The sequence below is a fragment of the Caenorhabditis remanei genome, chromosome III (genome assembly GCF_010183535.1).
Source record: "Caenorhabditis remanei strain PX506 chromosome III, whole genome shotgun sequence".
NCBI classification, from domain to species: domain Eukaryota; kingdom Metazoa; phylum Nematoda; class Chromadorea; order Rhabditida; family Rhabditidae; genus Caenorhabditis; species Caenorhabditis remanei.
In genome coordinates, this window is record NC_071330.1 from 8864064 (window position 1) to 8883023 (window position 18960).

The 18960-nt window shown below is 35.8% G+C and overlaps 3 protein-coding genes across 3 annotated transcripts; all 3 read right to left on the reverse strand.

Annotated features, from left to right (window-relative positions):
• Positions 1 to 8943: 8943 nt before the first annotated feature.
• Positions 8944 to 10502, reverse strand: GCK72_010133 (uncharacterized protein; the record flags this gene model as incomplete). The annotated part of the gene is made up of 5 exons (XM_003106081.2): positions 8944 to 9093; positions 9139 to 9492; positions 9685 to 10037; positions 10083 to 10217; positions 10268 to 10502. 5 exons carry the CDS (start codon positions 10500 to 10502, stop codon positions 8944 to 8946), a joined length of 1227 nt encoding a protein of 408 aa, XP_003106129.2.
• A 2504-nt stretch (positions 10503 to 13006) lies between these two features.
• Positions 13007 to 13809, reverse strand: GCK72_010134 (uncharacterized protein; the record flags this gene model as incomplete). Its single annotated transcript, XM_053727707.1, has 4 exons — positions 13007 to 13223; positions 13315 to 13491; positions 13541 to 13657; positions 13706 to 13809. The coding sequence occupies 4 exons, from the start codon at positions 13807 to 13809 to the stop codon at positions 13007 to 13009; spliced, it is 615 nt and encodes a 204-aa protein (XP_053587284.1).
• Positions 13810 to 15981: 2172 nt separating this feature from the next.
• On the reverse strand, positions 15982 to 18180 carry GCK72_010135 (uncharacterized protein; the record flags this gene model as incomplete). Its single annotated transcript, XM_003105955.2, has 4 exons — positions 15982 to 16238; positions 16308 to 16769; positions 17780 to 17853; positions 18161 to 18180. 4 exons carry the CDS (start codon positions 18178 to 18180, stop codon positions 15982 to 15984), a joined length of 813 nt encoding a protein of 270 aa, XP_003106003.2.
• Positions 18181 to 18960: the final 780 nt, after the last annotated feature.

Below are 18960 nucleotides of genomic sequence, written 5' to 3' on the forward strand. Positions count from 1 at the left end.
GGATTGAATGCATTCCTTTGACAGTAAGTTTTTATAAGAATGTTCTTATCAGTTACGTCCGTTCTCTTTGTTTTTTTGGAGTTCAGACGAAGGAAACGAAAAAGAATAGTGCTAATTTTTAAGTAATGACTCACATGAAAAGGGGAAGAAACTATGAATGAGTCTGGAGCCTTTAGAAGAACAGGAAGAAATGAAAATTGAATGAATTGGAGGAGAATTCAGATGAAAACATGTTTGCACTGTTAGTAATGACTGAGATGAATAACTGAAAGTGGTCAGAGTAATAGGAGTAAAGCTGAAAAGAGGAAGGAGTGACACATGTTTAGATGAAATTGAAGAGAATGAAAGTAAGAAAAGATTTATGAAAGATTGTTTGGTTTGATGAATGAACGGGCAATTTGGATGAGAGAAAGTAGGAAAAAGTAAAGAAACAAATGAAAAGAAGAAGATAAAGAACCATCAGATAATCAAGGAAATAAAATCAGATTAATGCGTTACAAAGTGAATGGAGACACGCAATTCTTAGTAGGTCGAGTCAAAAGTAATCAGACCGAAATTCCCAGAGAAAGAGAAGACGGAAAAAGGGGAAGAGTAATTCAGAGAACGAAGAATTCCAAATTTAAAAACTAGGAAACTTCGGGATTTCACGATAAGCAACCATAATCTCAAGGCATCGAAAAAGGTCAGAATGGCACCGGGTGCCAAAAAATTCGTGCCTTGTGACAAACAGATAGTCGTGATACTGACCGATTTATGCAGGAATACAATACCGTAACCTTTGAAATGTGGACGGAGCTATACAAAATTTTCTGAAATATTTTGAAAATTTTAAGAAATTTAAAACTTAACTCAAACTGATCTAATAGAAGAACATTCAATGCCTGAGGAATCACAGTTCTTGTCAGTGATTAGCTACTTTGACCAATTTGATAAGGGAATACCTAGAAACTTCAAAAACAGGACGATCCCCAATTGAAATGTCTATAAACCAAGATGGGTCCCCAACGAAAACAAAAAGTATTTCAGTCATCAAAGATCATGGATACACAAACTGAAACTATATTGTTTGAAGCAAAATAAACAATACAAATACAGTAAACTATGAGAGACTGTCTATTCGAATAGTCTGGAACAGGTCTGTGAGCTCTGGGAAAACAGTTTTTTAAATCGAAATTAGAAGAAAAAAACGGAGAGAAGAGGATCAAGATTGACGAGAGAAGGGCAGGAAGCTAACCTTTGCATTTATGGAGTGTATGTCTATGTGATGATGATGCCAACAGGGGGCAAATTTACACTGTATATAGAAAAACTCTCTCTCTCTCTCCGCTTTGATCGTCGTCGAATGACTTGATGCTGTCTCCTGCCATTGGTATCGTTTTTGATGGGAGAGAGAGAGGGCGCGACGTATTAATTGGAACGGGAAATTACTCTCACTTTGGTGTCTATATGACACGCGTGATGAAAGCATAGTACCAAGAATTATGCTAATTGCAACACTGCTTTTTTTCCTCTAGAACTGATGTCATGTCTCAACTAGATATTCTTGTTCAATGTTTTCAGACGAAGTAGACGAAAAACCGACAAAGATTCGAGATGGTTAGAATACGTGGTTGATTCTAAGGTGGTCGGCTAGAAAGGAATTTTCGATTCACCGCGTTTCAGACAACTGTAATAGTTATGAAACAAGAAACGAAGACCTAGAACAAGTGGTTCGAGACCGTGATATTATATACGTTTCTGTTCTTATATGCACGATATTTTTAGAAAATTATGTAAAGAAAGGAAGCGGGAAAGTTTTCAGTTTTATCGGATAAACTGAAGCACAACAGGTATGCGCTAGGTGACGGGGATGTTGTCTTATTTTTAAAAATTCAAATAAATGCGCTTTTGTTACATGGCAGATACGATCTGAAAATTGGAGCCTAGGCTATAAATTGTTGGGATCAGGAAACAGTTGTGATTCATTGAAGCGTAGTACATTAAAAAAGATTTCAGAAGTACAGACCTGGAAACTGAGTATCTCGTTCTGATTCCAACAGTTTCAAACAGCATGCACCGACCAAAATTCCATCATAAAACCTGAAAACCTCATTGTAAATAAGTTCCAAAACGGTAACCTTTGATTACACTAATTAGTCCTTTTCTTACTTTTTCCTCTCATTTAGTTTTCTTTTTTAATTGAACACTTTCCTGCTTCTAATATTGGCTCAAGGTCAATACATATTTTCCGGTCGAAAAGAAAAGCGTTCATCTCTCTCTCTCTCAGATGATTCAATTAATGTTTTCTCCCACCGAGAATGGCATAATATGAGAGAGAAGCGGCAGAGAGAAAGTGTTAGCTTCCGCGCGGGAACCATTTTTCTTCATCGGAAGACACTCGTTCTTTTAACGAGGGCAACTTTATGATACTTTTTGCGGCGGGCGATGGGCGAGAAGAAGATGATGTTGGAGGAGAGGAATAAAAAACCAGTGGGATTTTGACACTCTCTTCTTAATCTTGTATCTTTAAGGGGTGGCATGAGGGTGGCGCAACAGGTGCCATAAGCAGAGATGAACGACTTATGACAGCCAAAAAAAACGGAACGAGAATATTATATTTGGGAAAGTGACGGTTTGAGAAGATATGAGAAAGGGTGTGGGCTTGAACAAAAAGTTGAGATTTATTTGGAAGTAGAAGGGGCTTTTGAAGCTGATTAGTGTTAAATAGAAAACGACTAGCTCAAAATGAAATCTCAAAGTGGTTGTTCCAATCATTTGCTCTCAAAAGATATAAATAATACTTGATTCAAGCTCTGCAGCTGAATGATAATAGATTATGAGGCTTGTCAGTCCTAACTCACCATCTACCAGACGTTTTATGGCTTGTTCCGAGTTTTCACAATCAGAAAAGCAACTGATATCCAGAATACAGATCTTACTGATGAGGCGGTTGAACAATATCAGAAAACGAGAAAATGAAAACTGAAAATAATAAAAATTCTAGACCATCATCGTTTTCTTTCTTTTTTCCCGTCGTCATAACCTATACAGCTCCGCCCATTTTTCAAAAACTGAATTCCAGAGAAGCTTGTCGATTGAAAACCGGTCGAAACGATAGTAGTAACCCAATGCTGAATACACGAAACACACCATCAAAAAGTAGAGAATATGAATTGAAATTTCAGAATAAAAATTGAAAAGAAGTCAAAAGAAAACGAATGGGAATTCCCATTCTTCTTATGAAATTTTGAATTTTGTCTTCTTTCAAATGAAGTTTTCTTTTCTCATTTTCTTTGTGAAGCCGCGCTGGAATGTGGTGATCTAGAAGGTCAAATTGACCAACACCTCTGGAATTTTGTAATTGGGAACAGGTTCTCTTTTCTACTTCATCATCATCTTTTGACAGTGCAAGAATACGAATTTTCGACCATTTCAAAATGACAAGAAAACAAAAAACTGAGGACGAGAGATGGGCAAGAAGGAGTAGTTGAAGCATAAGCGGACGTCTGCGTGCCAAGTGTAAAAGTATAAGTGATTGAAAGAAGAAGAAGACCAGTGTGAATGTATGTGTGTTTATGCAAATTGTTACACAGTTAATCTTAAGATGATGAACACAAGAAGTGAGGGATATCCCGTCTCTGTTGCACTTTTGAACCTAAAAGTTACCGAAGATGATGCAATTTTTTGAGTTGGAACAAGACCTTTTTGGAAAAAGTGCATTTGATAAAAGTTTGGCTCAAATAGATCACATATTCGTTGAGTGCTCATTACTTGAGCACGACGAGGTAAACAAAAAAGAGAAATCGGACTTTGATGCAAACCACATTCAAAATAGAAGTGTCTGCTTCTTGAACTGCTCCGTTTATTAAAAACGAAAAAATTATTACAACGAAATATATTCTAGAATTAGTATATTAATCTAACGGCACCAAAAGTTCCAGAACTTATTTCTTCCAATTTTTTGAAATTAGTTCAGAGCCTAGACATTGAACTGATCTGATTGATGAATTGCATCTGAATGCACTAAACAGATCAAACAAATGGATAATAAGTTAGATCGTTGGGCCACTTCGAGCTCATAAGCTCATTTATTTCTGTCATACTTTAAATCTTTCCGGGAACCAAATTAAAGAAAGATCTGGAACGAGACAACTCAGAAGATTTCTTATAATGAAAATTCCGAAACTGTTGAAAAATAGGAAGGTCACTTGAAGCATCTGTCTCGTAAATACAACACGGTGACTAATTTAATCGCAATTTCGTTTCATACAATCTCGACTAGAATCACGTAATCTAGAATTTCGCTAACGCAACAAATACACCGGTCTCCCAGTGTCATGTCTATATAATTATGAATGATGAATGAGATGGTGTATATTATTTATATTGAGACAGTTCTATATGACCTATCAAAAAATCAAAAACTACTGCTGAAAGTTACATATAAACGAAAAGAATTCCAATATTTGTTTGGAGAGAAGCGAGTAATCTCGTGAAAAGCATAGAGAATAATCCTATTGTGAAAAAGAGAATGATGGCATTGGAAAGAGGTCAAGAAAGAGAATGCTTCACTGAAAAAATGAGAGAAAAAGCAGAACACAAAGAAAAAGAATTGAGTAGCCGGTACAGTATTACACTATTCATTCTCATCAAGTGTCACTGTCTATCAGAAAAATAAGTAAAACGAGAAGAATAAGTTTCCTCATTCTTCTTCTTTTTCTCCTCTTCGTTTTTCTGTTCTTCACGTCTTCTGATGCTTCTTCTCGCATCAGATGAAGAAGAATTATCGCCCAATTTGCAGCAAAGGTCAGAGGGTCACAAGATGATGCCCTTGGTTACTTACTTATATAAATGACCTACATCTAGGGTGTGGCTTTTTGGTTCAATCATAGAAAACCATTCATTTGTTTTCTTAAAATAAATGAAACGATTTTAGCTTCTTAGCAAATGGCGGAAAATTACTAATAATTGAGTTAAGGGTGGCCCAACAAATAAATTGGGATTTCGAATTTTGAGGAAATCTAGAGAAGAAAATAGAAGTGTTCGAGAAGAAATACTCTAGCAGGGTTCTTATACTGAAATAAATTCACAAACTGCAGAGTAATGTCAAGATGTTTTAACTGTAAGATCAGTGACAGTAGGTCAACAATTATTTATTGACGTAGAACTCAGATCTGATAAGTACGTGTAAATTTAGTATGATCTTGGATAAAAGTTGCATCAAAGTTTTACAAGTCAAACAACAGGGATTACTGTAGCTACACAAGCTCAGATAAAGATAGTGGAGTTTTGAAATAAAAGAGTTTTTCGAATGAGATCAGTTGCAAAGAAGAAAAAAGTGGGTAGAGAACTTGAAAGAAAAGAGAGAAATTTCAAAAAAATCATAGGGCAGAAGTCAGAAATTCAAGAAAAATATTGTGTGCAACAAAAAAAGAGTTCATATTTACTCTATGTTATTGAATTCTTGCAACGAAAAAAACTTTTTAAAATGGAGAAAGAAAACCAAAGTTTGCGACACAAAGTTCATTCAAACCTTGACCTACAGTCCAATTTTTTTAATGAACAAGATTTTTTTGCGGGTAAAAAACAAAGAACTACTCAACTTGTTTTCTCAATTTCCCTCATTCTTCACACTTTTTATTTCAGAATTGTTTTGTTTTCTCAAGTGTTTGTAAGTTTTACCAATAATGTACTTGAATTGGAAAGGAGAGACAAATGTTTGTAATGTAAGCAATTTCCGGATATTCAGAAAGAATTAGACAGTGCGGAATTGTATGGTGGGAGTGAGGAGACGCAGAGATGGAGAGGAAAATATGAAAATGGGAAAAATAGGATATGTGGTATTTTGATTGGGTAAATTCAAAAAGTTGAGGTGTGATCGTGAAAGTCCATTTGAAAAAAAAACAAAGAACGTCGATCTCGAATGAAAAAATGACAAAGGAAGCCGAAAAAATCAAAAAGGAACTGTCGAGCACACTTCTCTCGACGATAATAAAAGTAGATCACAGTAATTTTTAGAACATTTCAAATTTTGGAGCTCGGAAGAAAATTATTCGCTTTTGTATCAGAATTCTTATCTATGCTGATTCAATCTACAACTTGAACTCTACCACTGTAAGAGATGATGTAATTGTTCAACTTTTTATCGGATATCATAATCTGAAAACATGTGAAAATAAAAAACAAGAAGATAAACTTGGCTCCGGAAAATCTTTACTTTTGAAAATAAGGAATATTTCTTTGAGAGTTGTCTAAATGATGTTTCTAAGAAAACGAAGTACTGTAGTACTAAAGGTTACGGTAGGTATAGGTATAACTATTGAAATATGTGATAATACAAACATAAATAAAGAAAAGATGAATAGAGAGAAAGAATATAGAAAAGAAGACCAGACCAAAAAACGGTAGTAGCATCGTCGGACCCGATAAGAATCAGAGTGTATGTGTCTCTTCTTCTTCTTCTTCTTCTTCTTCCAGTCGAAGACTTCTTCTACATTTGACGTCTTCTCTGAGTCTTCGCTTTTCCGTGGAAAAGGAGAATGAAAATAAGAAGAAAAAGAGGAAAAAAGCAGGAGAAAGACGACGACGTAGAAGAAGAAGAGGACGATTCGCTCATTTCACGCATATCGTTTTGATGTGTTTGGTGTACGCGAATCTTTGTATGTATACATTAAGAAACAACGGGAGACACACGCAAAAAGGACACATCATTTTGATGGATTTATGCACGAATACCGTTTTTTGCAGGTGGAAAATGGGAGGAGATGGGCGGAAATAACCCCGAATCAAATGGGTCATCTTTGCAGGAATTCATATTTCTTGTGGACGGTCGAGACGTCAAAACATAGTAGCCTTAGGAGCCACTGACTTTGAAACATCCTGATTTCAAAAGATCTTGGTCTATTAATAGCCTAACAGTGATCTAAGGTAAAATGAGAGATGGTCAAGTGGTTTTAAGGACACAAAAAGAACACAAACTCTGCAAAGATTCTTCCTCAGTAAGATTGGATTCGAGCAAATGAAGAGATGAATTGTAATTTAGACAACTCAAATCATCATTTTAAAAACTGAAAATCCAACCTACGCAGGTTAAAAATCAGAAAAATCTCCATATTTACAGCACTGGCGAAACGTATCAATATTTGCTTTTTCAGTTCAAAATATGCAGTTTGAACGTGGGTCAAAGAGAAATATTGCTGTAAAAATTGTTTTTCGGGAACATGAAGATCTGAAATATCAGATAACTTTTCCTTATCAAAGTCAATCCATTAACTCTATATGGAATAACTCGAGGAAACTGTGGAATTACAATACAACGAAATGTTGGATTATTTGTGCTTGGAGCCACTCCCATTTTGGCAAATTGCTCATTGACGCTTTGTGGACACCTATATTTGAGTGATTTTTAAAAGAGATCAAACCACAGTATCTCTTTCATGTTTTGGTTTTTGTTCTCTCGTGGAAGAATATTTCAAATTTAAAAGAGAAAGGAGGTTATGGTCACTCAAAATGTAACAAATGAATAGGAAAAGAAAGAAAAAACTAAGGAAAATGTGGGAGAATATAGGAGGAAAGAAGAAGAAACACACACAGAAACCGATAATCGAAAGTTGGTGGCAGTGGTGGCCAATGGCAAAATGGCACTATTATGCATATTACCTTCTCCGCCTCAACAACTAACAGTGTCCACTAATTGGATGATTATGACTAATAGATGATAAGAAAAATGTGATTTGTCCTGTGTGGAAGGGGAAAAATCATCCCGTTTGAAATGCGGAAAACTTCAAAAATCTCTTTTTTTTGCCGTTTGCAGACATCTCACTGTTACTGTCAAACTCCTCAAAAAAGCGGTCGCGGTTGAAGTGTAAGAGTATGTAAGTGTGGTGGAACTATTTGCACAATGTGCCATAACACACACTTTTTGATCAATCTCGTGTACATTTACAAGTGGTTTTGATGGATTGGGAGTTTAAGAGTTTGTGGGTGGATGAATGAGATAAAAGATCAGTATCAATTTATTAGATCTAATTAAATTGAAATGGAACTCTGGGATTGAAATTCTAGATTATGAATTTCAGAATAAGTACCTATTTTCATCTGATGACATTGGGTAAATTGTCTCGGAACCTGGGTCCGAATGTATGAATTTCTGAACCCATTTTTTTCTTATCAGACTCAAAATGACTATTCAGATATAAAACTCCTTTAATGCATCCCTGAAGGACTGAAAGCCGAGTTTAGTTGTTCTAAATCTAATTTTTTGTCATTTATTAGTTGTTTGCATAGTCTCCGAAATGACCGGAGAGCAGGAAACTTTGTTGGGTTCATCGAGTTCTGGGTCAATACAAAAAACCATGTGGTGAATGAATAGAGAGTATTGTTTGACGGATTTCAGTGATGAGTAAAATACTAAAGTTATAAGAGAACATTACCCGGGAATCGTTGTTTTCCGATTGATTTAATTGTCCTGAAATTCACTATACTGGATATCAGTAAACTCAAAAAAGTGTGAAAATAAAGAACAAATAAAATGTGAGCTGACAATTGAATGACACCTTATATACTCTCATTTCCTCTGTTCTTTCACGCTCATCTTTACTTTTTAACCGGTTTCTTCTACAGTAGTTTCTATTCCAAAGTAACTTTACTTACTCGCAAGTAATTCGCGTTTCATTGCAGCTCATTTTCGAAATGTAAACAAAAAAGATTGATGAGCAGAAGAAGGTGAATTCTTCTTTGCGCTCTTCCGATTCGGAGCATGGCAAACATAAATATAATAACTTGAATTGAAAGTATATTGACTTCAGACACCCGGGTCAGTTGTAGTAGAAACTGGTTACAATCTATACGTGACATTTCGAGTACAATATGATTTTTATTAGAATAAAAATATGCTTTATTCGCGATATTTACAAACACACTTTTTCAGAATCAAGTAGAATTTCTCGGGGGTTCTTGGAACTTTTAAATTGTTTTTTGTTGTCTTTTAGATTGAGTTTTATGAATAATCTGCATCATAACCTCATCACATCCAGCACCAATTGAGAAGATACGGAAATCACGGAAAGCCCGAGATATTCCATTGTCATTCAGATAACCAGCGCCTCCCCAGATCTGAAAATCTTAATATGAAACATGTTCTGTTTTATAGTTTCAAACCTGCAAACACGAATCAGTCACTTTTCTAGCCAGTCTTCCAATCTTCAACTTTGACATTGCAGTCAACATGCTAACATCTTCATCTTGGCAACGTGCCATAACTGTCCGATAGAGTAAAGAACGAGTCGCCTCGAGTTCCGCTTCCAACTCGGCCAAACGAAATTGAACGTATTGTTGATCGAGTAGAGTTTTTCCGAATATTGACCGTTCTCTTGCGTATTCGATTGTTTTGTTAATACAGTTTTGAAGTGGAAGAAGTCCAACGGCAACTGTGACAAGGCGTTCGTCATTAAATTGTTTCATTTGATACGAAAATCCACGTCCTTCTTCACCGATTATGAATGAGGCTGGAACCTGGAAACTAATAGTAGAACTTCAAAAACTAGTAAAAAATCATAAAAATGTTCACAACTACGCTCCACTGATAAAGATAAAGAATGTTAGTCGATTTTAAATTAAGAGTATATCATATTCAGTTTTGTGTAGTTCTAGATAATCTATATTTCCTCATCAGTACTAATCAAAACAGTCAATTCAAAAACTCACTCTGACATCTTCAAAAAACAATTGAACGGTATCCGAACTTCTCATTCCCAATTTATCCAATGGACTTGACCGATGTACTCCAGGCGAATCAAGTGGAATACAGACCAATGATTTATTTTTATGAAGGTTTTTCTCATTCGAAGTATTGACCAAAACACACGCCCAATCAGCTTGATCTCCATTTGTTATCCACATTTTTGAACCGTTTATAATCAAATCAGTTCCAAAACGACGGGCATGTGTTCGAATTGCAGATACATCTGAACCAGCGTGTGGTTCTGAAACTGCAATTGAACTGACCAAATCTCCATTCAATGACGGACGGAGAAAACGGTTTCGAAGAAAGTCAGAGCCTTAATTATACGATTATAAATAATATTCGCTGCGAGATGGCTTACCAAACTGTGCCAAAGCCGGAGTACTCATTTCAGTTTGAACCATAACTGACATTGGAATAGATCCACAATCAATTGATCCAATCTGTTCAGCAACTGCTATTGACATTGAAAAGTCTCGTCCCGTTCCTCCGAATTCTGAAAACATTTCATTCTCAACCATTCTGATTGACTGAAATTAGACAAACCTTCTGGTTTATTAACTGCAAAAACTCCAAGTTGTCCCATCATTTTGAATATGTAATGTGCTGGATATCTTCCACTTTTCTCCCATTGTGCAACATTCGGATTGATCTTTTCTGTTATCATTTTCGACAAACTGTTCTGCATTGCAAAATGAGTTTCATCGTAAATCATGTGTTTCATTGTCGAAGTTGTTGGAGCAGGCAGAAGAGCAGGCGCCTTGCGAGCAAGAAGAGCCATTTTGGAAAGAATTGAAGTTGAAAGTTGATGGTCGACAATTGGTTTGTTTTTCAGAAGAATCACTGAAATAGTCATGGTTACTGTCACTCAAACGTTACTTTGGAAGAGTAATGCGTTCAGGATAGATAGAAATACAGGTTTCAAAGGAAGAAAAGCTTCTGTAGGTGAGAAGGGAAGGATTAAAATAGCAGAAAAACAAAAGGATACACGTAAGAAAAGAAGAGGATTATCTAATAGATCACACTTCAAAAATCGTGAAGCACAACTTCTGGAACCAGGTTTTTCCCTAGTTGTAGTCTGATTAATTTGAAGAGATAAAAGGAGAGTGATCAGAGGAAACAGTTTCCGAGAAGTATCGACAAAGATGTATTCGTTTTGCAGTTATTAATTTGGATGGCTCTGTTTTTGGTGTGTTTTCTAATGAAACGGATTGTCACACCTTAGGAATACAAATTTTTGATCAAGAATCCTAGAGTTTTTATTGACAACTCCCAGATTTTTTGTAAAAATTCGTACCTAATTATTTTTTCTTCCGCAGACTGGGAAAGTTTGGATGATATCAACTATAGACTGCAGAGCGAACACCTCGTTGATCAGAGATCTGATTTCGAATACAATTTGATTAGTTATCGCTGAAGATAAAAGTCATAGTATGTAATATAAGCTGAAGGGGAAGGGAGAAGTCCAATAAGGTGTTGATAAGAAATTACGTCACACTGAAAGATACGATGTATCGTTAAAGATATTGGTGTCTCTTTCCTCTTTTCATATGATTTTTTTCTTTTTCCTCCTGTATCTTCTCATCATTCAGCTTCCTGTTATCCTCATGTTTTTCACTACCAAAATGAGACAGAATGCAATCAACATTTCAAAGAAAGACGAAGAGAAGAAAAGAATTGAAGACGTTTCTTATACTAGAGGAAATTTTAGGAGGAAGAGACGAAAAGATTGAGATTTCACGAGTCAATTGACACCAGGATCGCCTTCTTCTGAAGTATGAAGATTTGATTAGCCGACGGCTTCATCTATTTCTTTTCAATACCGCTATCAATTTCGGCTTAATGACGAAATGTAGCTGAATGATGATGAGATTCAGGAGTAAGGAGAGGATAAGATATTGTGATAAAGGCTGAAACTCATGTGAAAGTTTTCGATAAAAATCACATCAGTTGACAGAAAGAAATAACCAAAAACAGCAGGAACTTCCAAAAAATATTCCATGATACAATGTATATTCTGACTTCTTGATGAGCGCTCTCACGTTTTCAGAAGCTCAACTTCTAAACAAGTTCAATCGTTCAAAAATAAGGAGATCGGGTATGGGGATCGTAGCTGTTTTCAGCTAATTGATACACATGATCGACTCTAAGCGTGTTATATTGGTAAGAAACTAACACGCTTTAAGCCAATTGAGATTACTGAAATTTCACAACAACTTTACAGAGAAATCACTATAAATAATTGATAAACTTCCTATCGTAACTTTTTCCCAAAAAAATCCGGAAAATCTATCACTATTAGCGTTTTGGAATATCTCCATTCGTACCTAAAGTATTGAGATGGGGGCACCGCATCTGATCATTCGGAATTTAATATATTAATAACTCACTCGAAAGTTTAGTCATTCCGCTGTTTTTTCATACAACTTGTAGTTGTGCCGTAGACCAGAAAGAAGTGGGAATCACTTTCTTGCATTCACTCAAAAACGACCAAATGTTGTCGAGCTAGGAATGAGAAGAAAATTTGATAATCATTTATTTTTAGATTGAAAATCTCATATTTACGTGGCAACAAAAGTCTGATATTAAATAAAAGTTCAAAAGATAAACAACAATCGCCACATCATAAAATTATAAAAAATTCGAGCCGTACATCCCACGTTATTCGCAAAATTTTTAAAATTTTGAATTTGATTTTATCAGTAGAAACACGTAGTTTGAAAAAAGGATTTTACGTGTATTCATAAAAAATAAGGTTCCAAATGATAAAAGATGGATGAGCCCAATAAATTTGATTTTTCAAAGATAGTAACCGGAAAATTACTCGAATCTCTTTTGATAATAGACTGATAGAATTATTCCCATATCAATGCAGTGTGAAAATATACAGTGTGTCTCATATTCGAAGGAAAAGTGACAAATGGCAAATGGCAAAAAGCAGCTGATTGAATCACGAATCGTTTTGATTCACATCGTAGCTTTGCCGTAGTCACTGTCCTTCTCCTCCTCGTAAATCCCTCCTCTTTTTCTCTTTTTCCTCGTTTCATTTTTTGTCCGATCTAATGGAAAAGACTAGTTTGTGGTCACACTTGTGAATGTTTCAGAAACATTTAGTTTTTTAATTAAATATTATTTTATTTAGATAACTTAAATATAACAAAACAAATAATTAGTTTTGTAAAGAAATCTAGAAATAACAAAGAAAAATATAAGTAGAAAATACCCGTCTGAGTTTGAAAGGCACTGATGGACACCATAATAAGAGAACCCGTATAAATACATAAATTATTGTAATGATCGTAAATATTCTTTACATGCTGAAGGCATTGGTTGCATTGCTTCACATGCATTTTGTGTTAAATCATAGAGAGCATCTGAGTTACGAGCTCCGTTGATAACGATCCATGGAATAAAATCAATTGCTGGAGTGATAGACGCCGTTTTTTGACCTGATAGAGCCAGAAGGCGTCGACCACGTTGCCCTCCAGCACATTCTCGCATTCTGAAAATTGAATCTCTGCATAAGAAGTGAATTCACAGCATGTGGTTTCTACTCTCCATCAAAACTGAAACAGTTCCTTTTCACAACGAACCTGTTGTATTCTGCTGGGAAATTCTGAGTGACACACGTCATTGCCTCATCCAGTGAGTATTTTCCTTGCATACACAAAACAGCTGGCAGATATCTGTGAGGAAACCCGAAACGATCAATGACACAGTTCATTAATTGATTGATTTCACACTCTGTCGGGCCATGTTGACACTGACATCTGGAAGATGATAGAGAGATTTTGACGGATTCTAGAACACTTGGCTTACTCGAAGTCATTCCCCTTTTCAGTGCATCTTGCTTTCCCGAACGGAATCACATTTAACTCGATCCTATTCAGATTTCCCAAAATGTCCCATGCTTTTTTAAGTTGTTGGCGAAAAAATCTAGAACAAAAATGATGTCTTTTGAAATTGAAAACGTCGAAAACGAACCGAGATGTATCAGGACACTGAGCTTCCATATAAATATCTAGTTTGATCATATTCACCACTGGATCTTCAAGCTTCGGTCCATTTTTTCTTGGATCATATTCCATAAACTAAAATTCGATATACAGATTGATTTCCTCAAACAACTCACATCTCCGTTCCTTCCAATTCCTTTCTTTCCTGATTCATTGTTGTTCAATGCTCGATATAAGATGAAAATTGATAGAAAAAAGACGCCTCCATATATGTATTTTCGGATTTTATTGCGTGTAGACGGGCGGATATGGGCTGAAAAAAATATGCACTGTAAAACTGGCTAGTAATAAGAAATCAGATCTTAACGGTTTTTTGGCCTAACAACTTTTTATACTCACTGGAAATTCTGAAGGTGTTTATATTTCCAATAATGTACTGTATGACAGTTAAAATTGTGTGGTTGTTCAAAAAATTATGTTTTTCGTGAGATTTACAACCGTTCGATTGAGATAGTCATAGTGCCGGCACATTGGACACGAATAGAAGGTTCTCCTGCACCAATGTTTTTTCATTTCATCAACGGAAGCAAGAGGGTCAGAGGGAAAAAAGAGATCCACAGAGCACCTGACGTTCTGTCCCCAGTTTGTGAGATACTATCGGTGTCAAAACAGCCCCATTTTTTTACTTTCAGAAATCAGCTAGAGCGAGTACAAATGTTTCCAAAACTTACGTATTAAAGGTTCCTGAGCCTCTCTTGTCAATTTCTTCATATTTATAAATATGTGACAGGCGTAAAGTCCAAGAATGAGAATGATAATTGTGACTGATGTGAAGTAGAAGTGAATAGATTAAGGATTTTCTGGAAGATAATAAATTTTGGGTTCCTGTCAAATAGTCAAAATATTTGAGCAAGAAAACGTCAAAATTGGCGAAAAAAGAGAGGAACAGAGAAGGAGAAACTAGCGTCGTGAGCAAATATTTGAAATTATTCGGGAAACGTTTTGGGCGATTGATGAAAAATGGTTGAAACATTTTGCCAAATGAAACAAGAAATTCATCTGAATGCAGAAAATTGAACAAAAACGAGGAAATGGATAAGAAGAAGAAGAAGAGGAAAAAGAGAGAAATATCTATCTCGTTCAGATATTGAAATCTCAAAGTGATAGATCAATGTGTTTCTTCTTTTCCGACCGTTCGTCTCATTACAATTGAAACAGCTTCTACGCAGTAATTGTCGAGTGGCAATAGGTGGAGACGAAGACAGGTGACTATAGAACTTGACAGAAATAGTATAGAAATTATGAGAGACGCAGAAACGACAAGTGACGTGAAGAAGCAAGAAGAGAGAGAGAGAGAGAAGAGACAGAGAGAGAGACTCTTTGTGAGTATACGAAGAGTTTGACCAATAAGTAAGAAAAGAGAGAAAGAAGGAAAAGAAGAAGAAGAGCTTTTGGTCCATTCTATCATCAGAATGAACGAGAGAATGAATAAATAGGAAAGAGAAGGCAAAGAAGAATCCATTGATCCTACAAAATGAGGAATCTCAGAAGTGAATTATTTGGTAAACATCTTATCCCAGAAATTTAAAAAAGAGAATTTGATCTATGAGAATAACTTTTTTTGGAAATGTTCTAGTAGAGTTATCCTAGTTATTTAACGTTTGAAACCTGGCTTCACCCACCAAATACCATAATCTTTTCAGGTATCAATAGAATACGAGGAAACTTCCTATTTCTTATTATTTTTGTATTCGAAAACTCTTTGAATAAACTGGGATGTGATATCAAAACCTATCTTTGCTCTATGTTTTTTTCGAACCAATATCGACTCTCTTTCATTTATATATGGAAAATGAACGGCTATTGAAATGAAAGGATCGTGAGAAATTCGAGATGTTTTGAGATGAAAAAAAAACGAAAGCGTTCTCTCGGAAATAGGCAAGCTTCTCATTATGATTCTCGCTGGAATGTTATGCTCGAAAAGCTCTGGTATGTGCGAGATGTCTTATAATCGTTTTCAAAAATGAAAGTTTCTCGTTGGAACAAGAAACGAGGAAGAATAGTTTGCAAGAAACAGAAGTCCGCCCGCGTGTCGTCTTTTATATGAGAAATGAAATCGAAAGTGACTACTGGACGAGACAACAATCAGATCTTGTCCGTATTTTTCTTCTCTTTCTCTCTCTTTCGAAAAGCCTTCGTCTTACGTCTTTCGGATATAAACATAAACAATTCTTTAGTCCAATTCATTTACTTCCAGTCTTTGAATAAAATAAATCTTACAATTCACAATTTACAATTTACAAATTACAATCCATAATCATAATTAGGTGTTCCTGTCATATAATCTTTGAAGAATCCGACGCCTGCTTCAGTGGGCTGACTGGCAGCAGCAACTTCTGGAATTGATTCCAATGTCTTGTACCACTTTGTCAGTTTTGGATAATTCGGCCCTGGGAATGAGGTGGATGATAACGGGAAATCTTTGAGAATGTGGGAAAGCCAGAAGGAGCGTTGAATGTTCGGGAAAATGAGATAGTCGACGAATCCTGGCTTCGAGTTTCCTAGAAGATGCTTCCAATTAGAAAGATACTAATTTAAAAGAGTGAAACCTTTTTTCAAAAATCACTCACCAGAATAGAAATCTGAAGTCAACAGGTTCTCTGCTTGCTCAAAAGCTTTCACCAACTCAGCGTATTTCTCCTCTCGAACAGCTGGATTACTGGCAGCTTGAACTGCTCCATAGAAGGCCGGAGCCACTGCACCAAGTCTTTCCAAGAGCAACTTTTGCTTGACCTTCTCATATGGATCACTTGGAAGAATACGAGTTTCTGGGAATAAATCATCCAGATATTCAGGAATATGAGCTGATTCAATCACATGTTTCTTTCCTTCGTCATGCTCCAAAGCTGGCACTTGTCCCTTGTAATGTTTTGAGAAATACCAATCTGGTTTCTCTTTCAAATGGATATTGATGACTTCACTTGGAATATGTTTCACAGATGCATAGATCAGAGCTCGCTGAGCCCATGGACAGAAACGCATATTGTAGATTCGGAAAGTTCCGGCTGCTGGAGGAGATGGAGCTGCGTCACCTGCAAAAATCATATTTACACTTTGAGAATTTGATAGATTTGAATTTCCTAAGTAAAAACTCACATTTACGTTGATTAGAAATATGATTTCTCCACGAAAACCAACTAGTATACATATTTTCAGTTATGTGAGAAATGAAAGACGAATGAATAACAATTCTGCTCGGCCGGCCGTAGAATAATTATATGTTCAGAATTGGAAACGAAAACAACTCGTTTTCAGTGACATAATTCTAGTTTATACCAGAGTTGCAACGGGCCGGGCCGGGCCGAAACCAGAATTTCTCCGGCCCGGCCCGGCCCGGCCCGGTTCAGCCCGGATTTTCAGTACTAAAAAAATTCAATGTTTTTTTTCGAAAATTTTTCAAATTTTTTGGCAAAAAATTTTAAAGGGGGACACAACTAGTTCTAAATTGAGGGTTTTTGATATGAATCGATTCAGAAAGCCAGGAAAAAGATACATTTCTTTTGGTTTCATGTCTGAAAATGCGTCTAATGCGAGTTATGATACCTCCAAATGTCAAAAATCGATGCTAGTCGTGCACTTTTTCAGTGCATTTCAATAGAAATTCTCCTCGTCCTACACGTGAAAGCAATATTTTCAAAAATTTTCAAGAAAAAATTCGAAAAATGAACATTTATGAATGCATTTCACGTTCAGACGAGGAGAATTTCTATTGAAATGTACTGAAAAAATGACGACGAGGAGCGATTTTTGGAATTTTGAGGTCTCATAACTCGCTTTAAACTGATTTTTTATATTCTTGAGAAAAATTTGGAAAATTTTCAGACAAAAAAATTATTGAAAAAAAAATTCTAGTGAAAAAAATTCAAAAATTCAAATCCGGGCCGACCGGGCCGGGCCAGCCCGGAATTTTGCAAGTATGGTTTATACACTTTCATAAATCGAAATAACTCGAGTATTTTTTCTAGAAAATGGAAATCTCAGATTCCTCGCAAAAAAAATAATTTTTCTTCCAACTTTTTTGTCTTTCCCCATCTGAACATACCATTTTTAAGAACTTTGGTATTGACTCCGGCGAGAACAGACATTGTTCTTTGGATAGCAAATTGAGCGGCTTGCCTGGAAAAAATATTTAAATCATTTGAAAAAACAATAACACATGGAGAATTAAGTATAATTAGAAATATGTAATAGAGTTTTTAAAAAAGTTAAAATTGATCTGACCATAAAGTGAATGGGGAGAAAAGTGTTGTATAAATAGTTGGGAGAAGAAAAGAGGAGGAGACAGAAAATGATGACAAACAAAATGTTCTGACTGTCTGCGACTCATCCTTTTTCAAGGATTTATCTATGTTCTATGATTTGTTCAAAGATTACCAAACTGTAGGTTAGTGCCCTCAAGGACTGTCAGTAATACTAAAATTACCTCGATTGGAAACTCAGCATTAGAATAGAAAATTGACAGATTTCGGAAGAGCTTCTGGAAATGAAAATAAAGTTGAAGTGGGGGAGGAAAAAACGAGAATGCAAGTTCAAGGCACGTTCAAAGAAGAGAAAGAAACTAGAGGAAAGAGAGAGATAGAGTGAAAGAAGAAGAAGACATAAATATGTTGTGTGGTCCGAAGTTATATAGAAAAGAAAAGTAGACAAAACAGGATGGGGGCGGGACTATCATTGCACATTGAAAGCGATGTTTTGTGTGTTCTTTATAGGTCAAATTGAAATGATGACAATTGAAAAGAGAGGATCTCCCGCAAAGTGACTCTGAACTCTATCACAAACCACAAATGTGATCTACGGATTTAACAAAATAGAAAAAAAATGAAAAGAAATGAGGATCAGTGAAACAGAAATATGGGAATTCATCAATTGTATTGTAGCTTCTTCTTCTTCTTGTTCGGAACAGGCTTGGTCGAGGCCGGGAAATCGGGATACTCGATTTCCCGATTTTCCCGACTTTTTTCGGGAAAATTTCCCGAAAAACTCCGGGAAAATCGGGAACAATTTTTTTTATCGCTTGTTGCTAAAATTTTCATCATTTCTGTCTCTTTCCCGTATTTATCATGAGTATTTGAGCTCTCCAGCAACGAATTCAGAAGCAGAACGTATGTTCTCGTCACCAAAAACTGTTTTGATAATAGAAAGTTATTGAGCGCTGAGAGATGTTTCTGCAAAACGGGAGATTGATGGGGTTCCAACCTCAACAAACGAACTTTTGTTATTGAA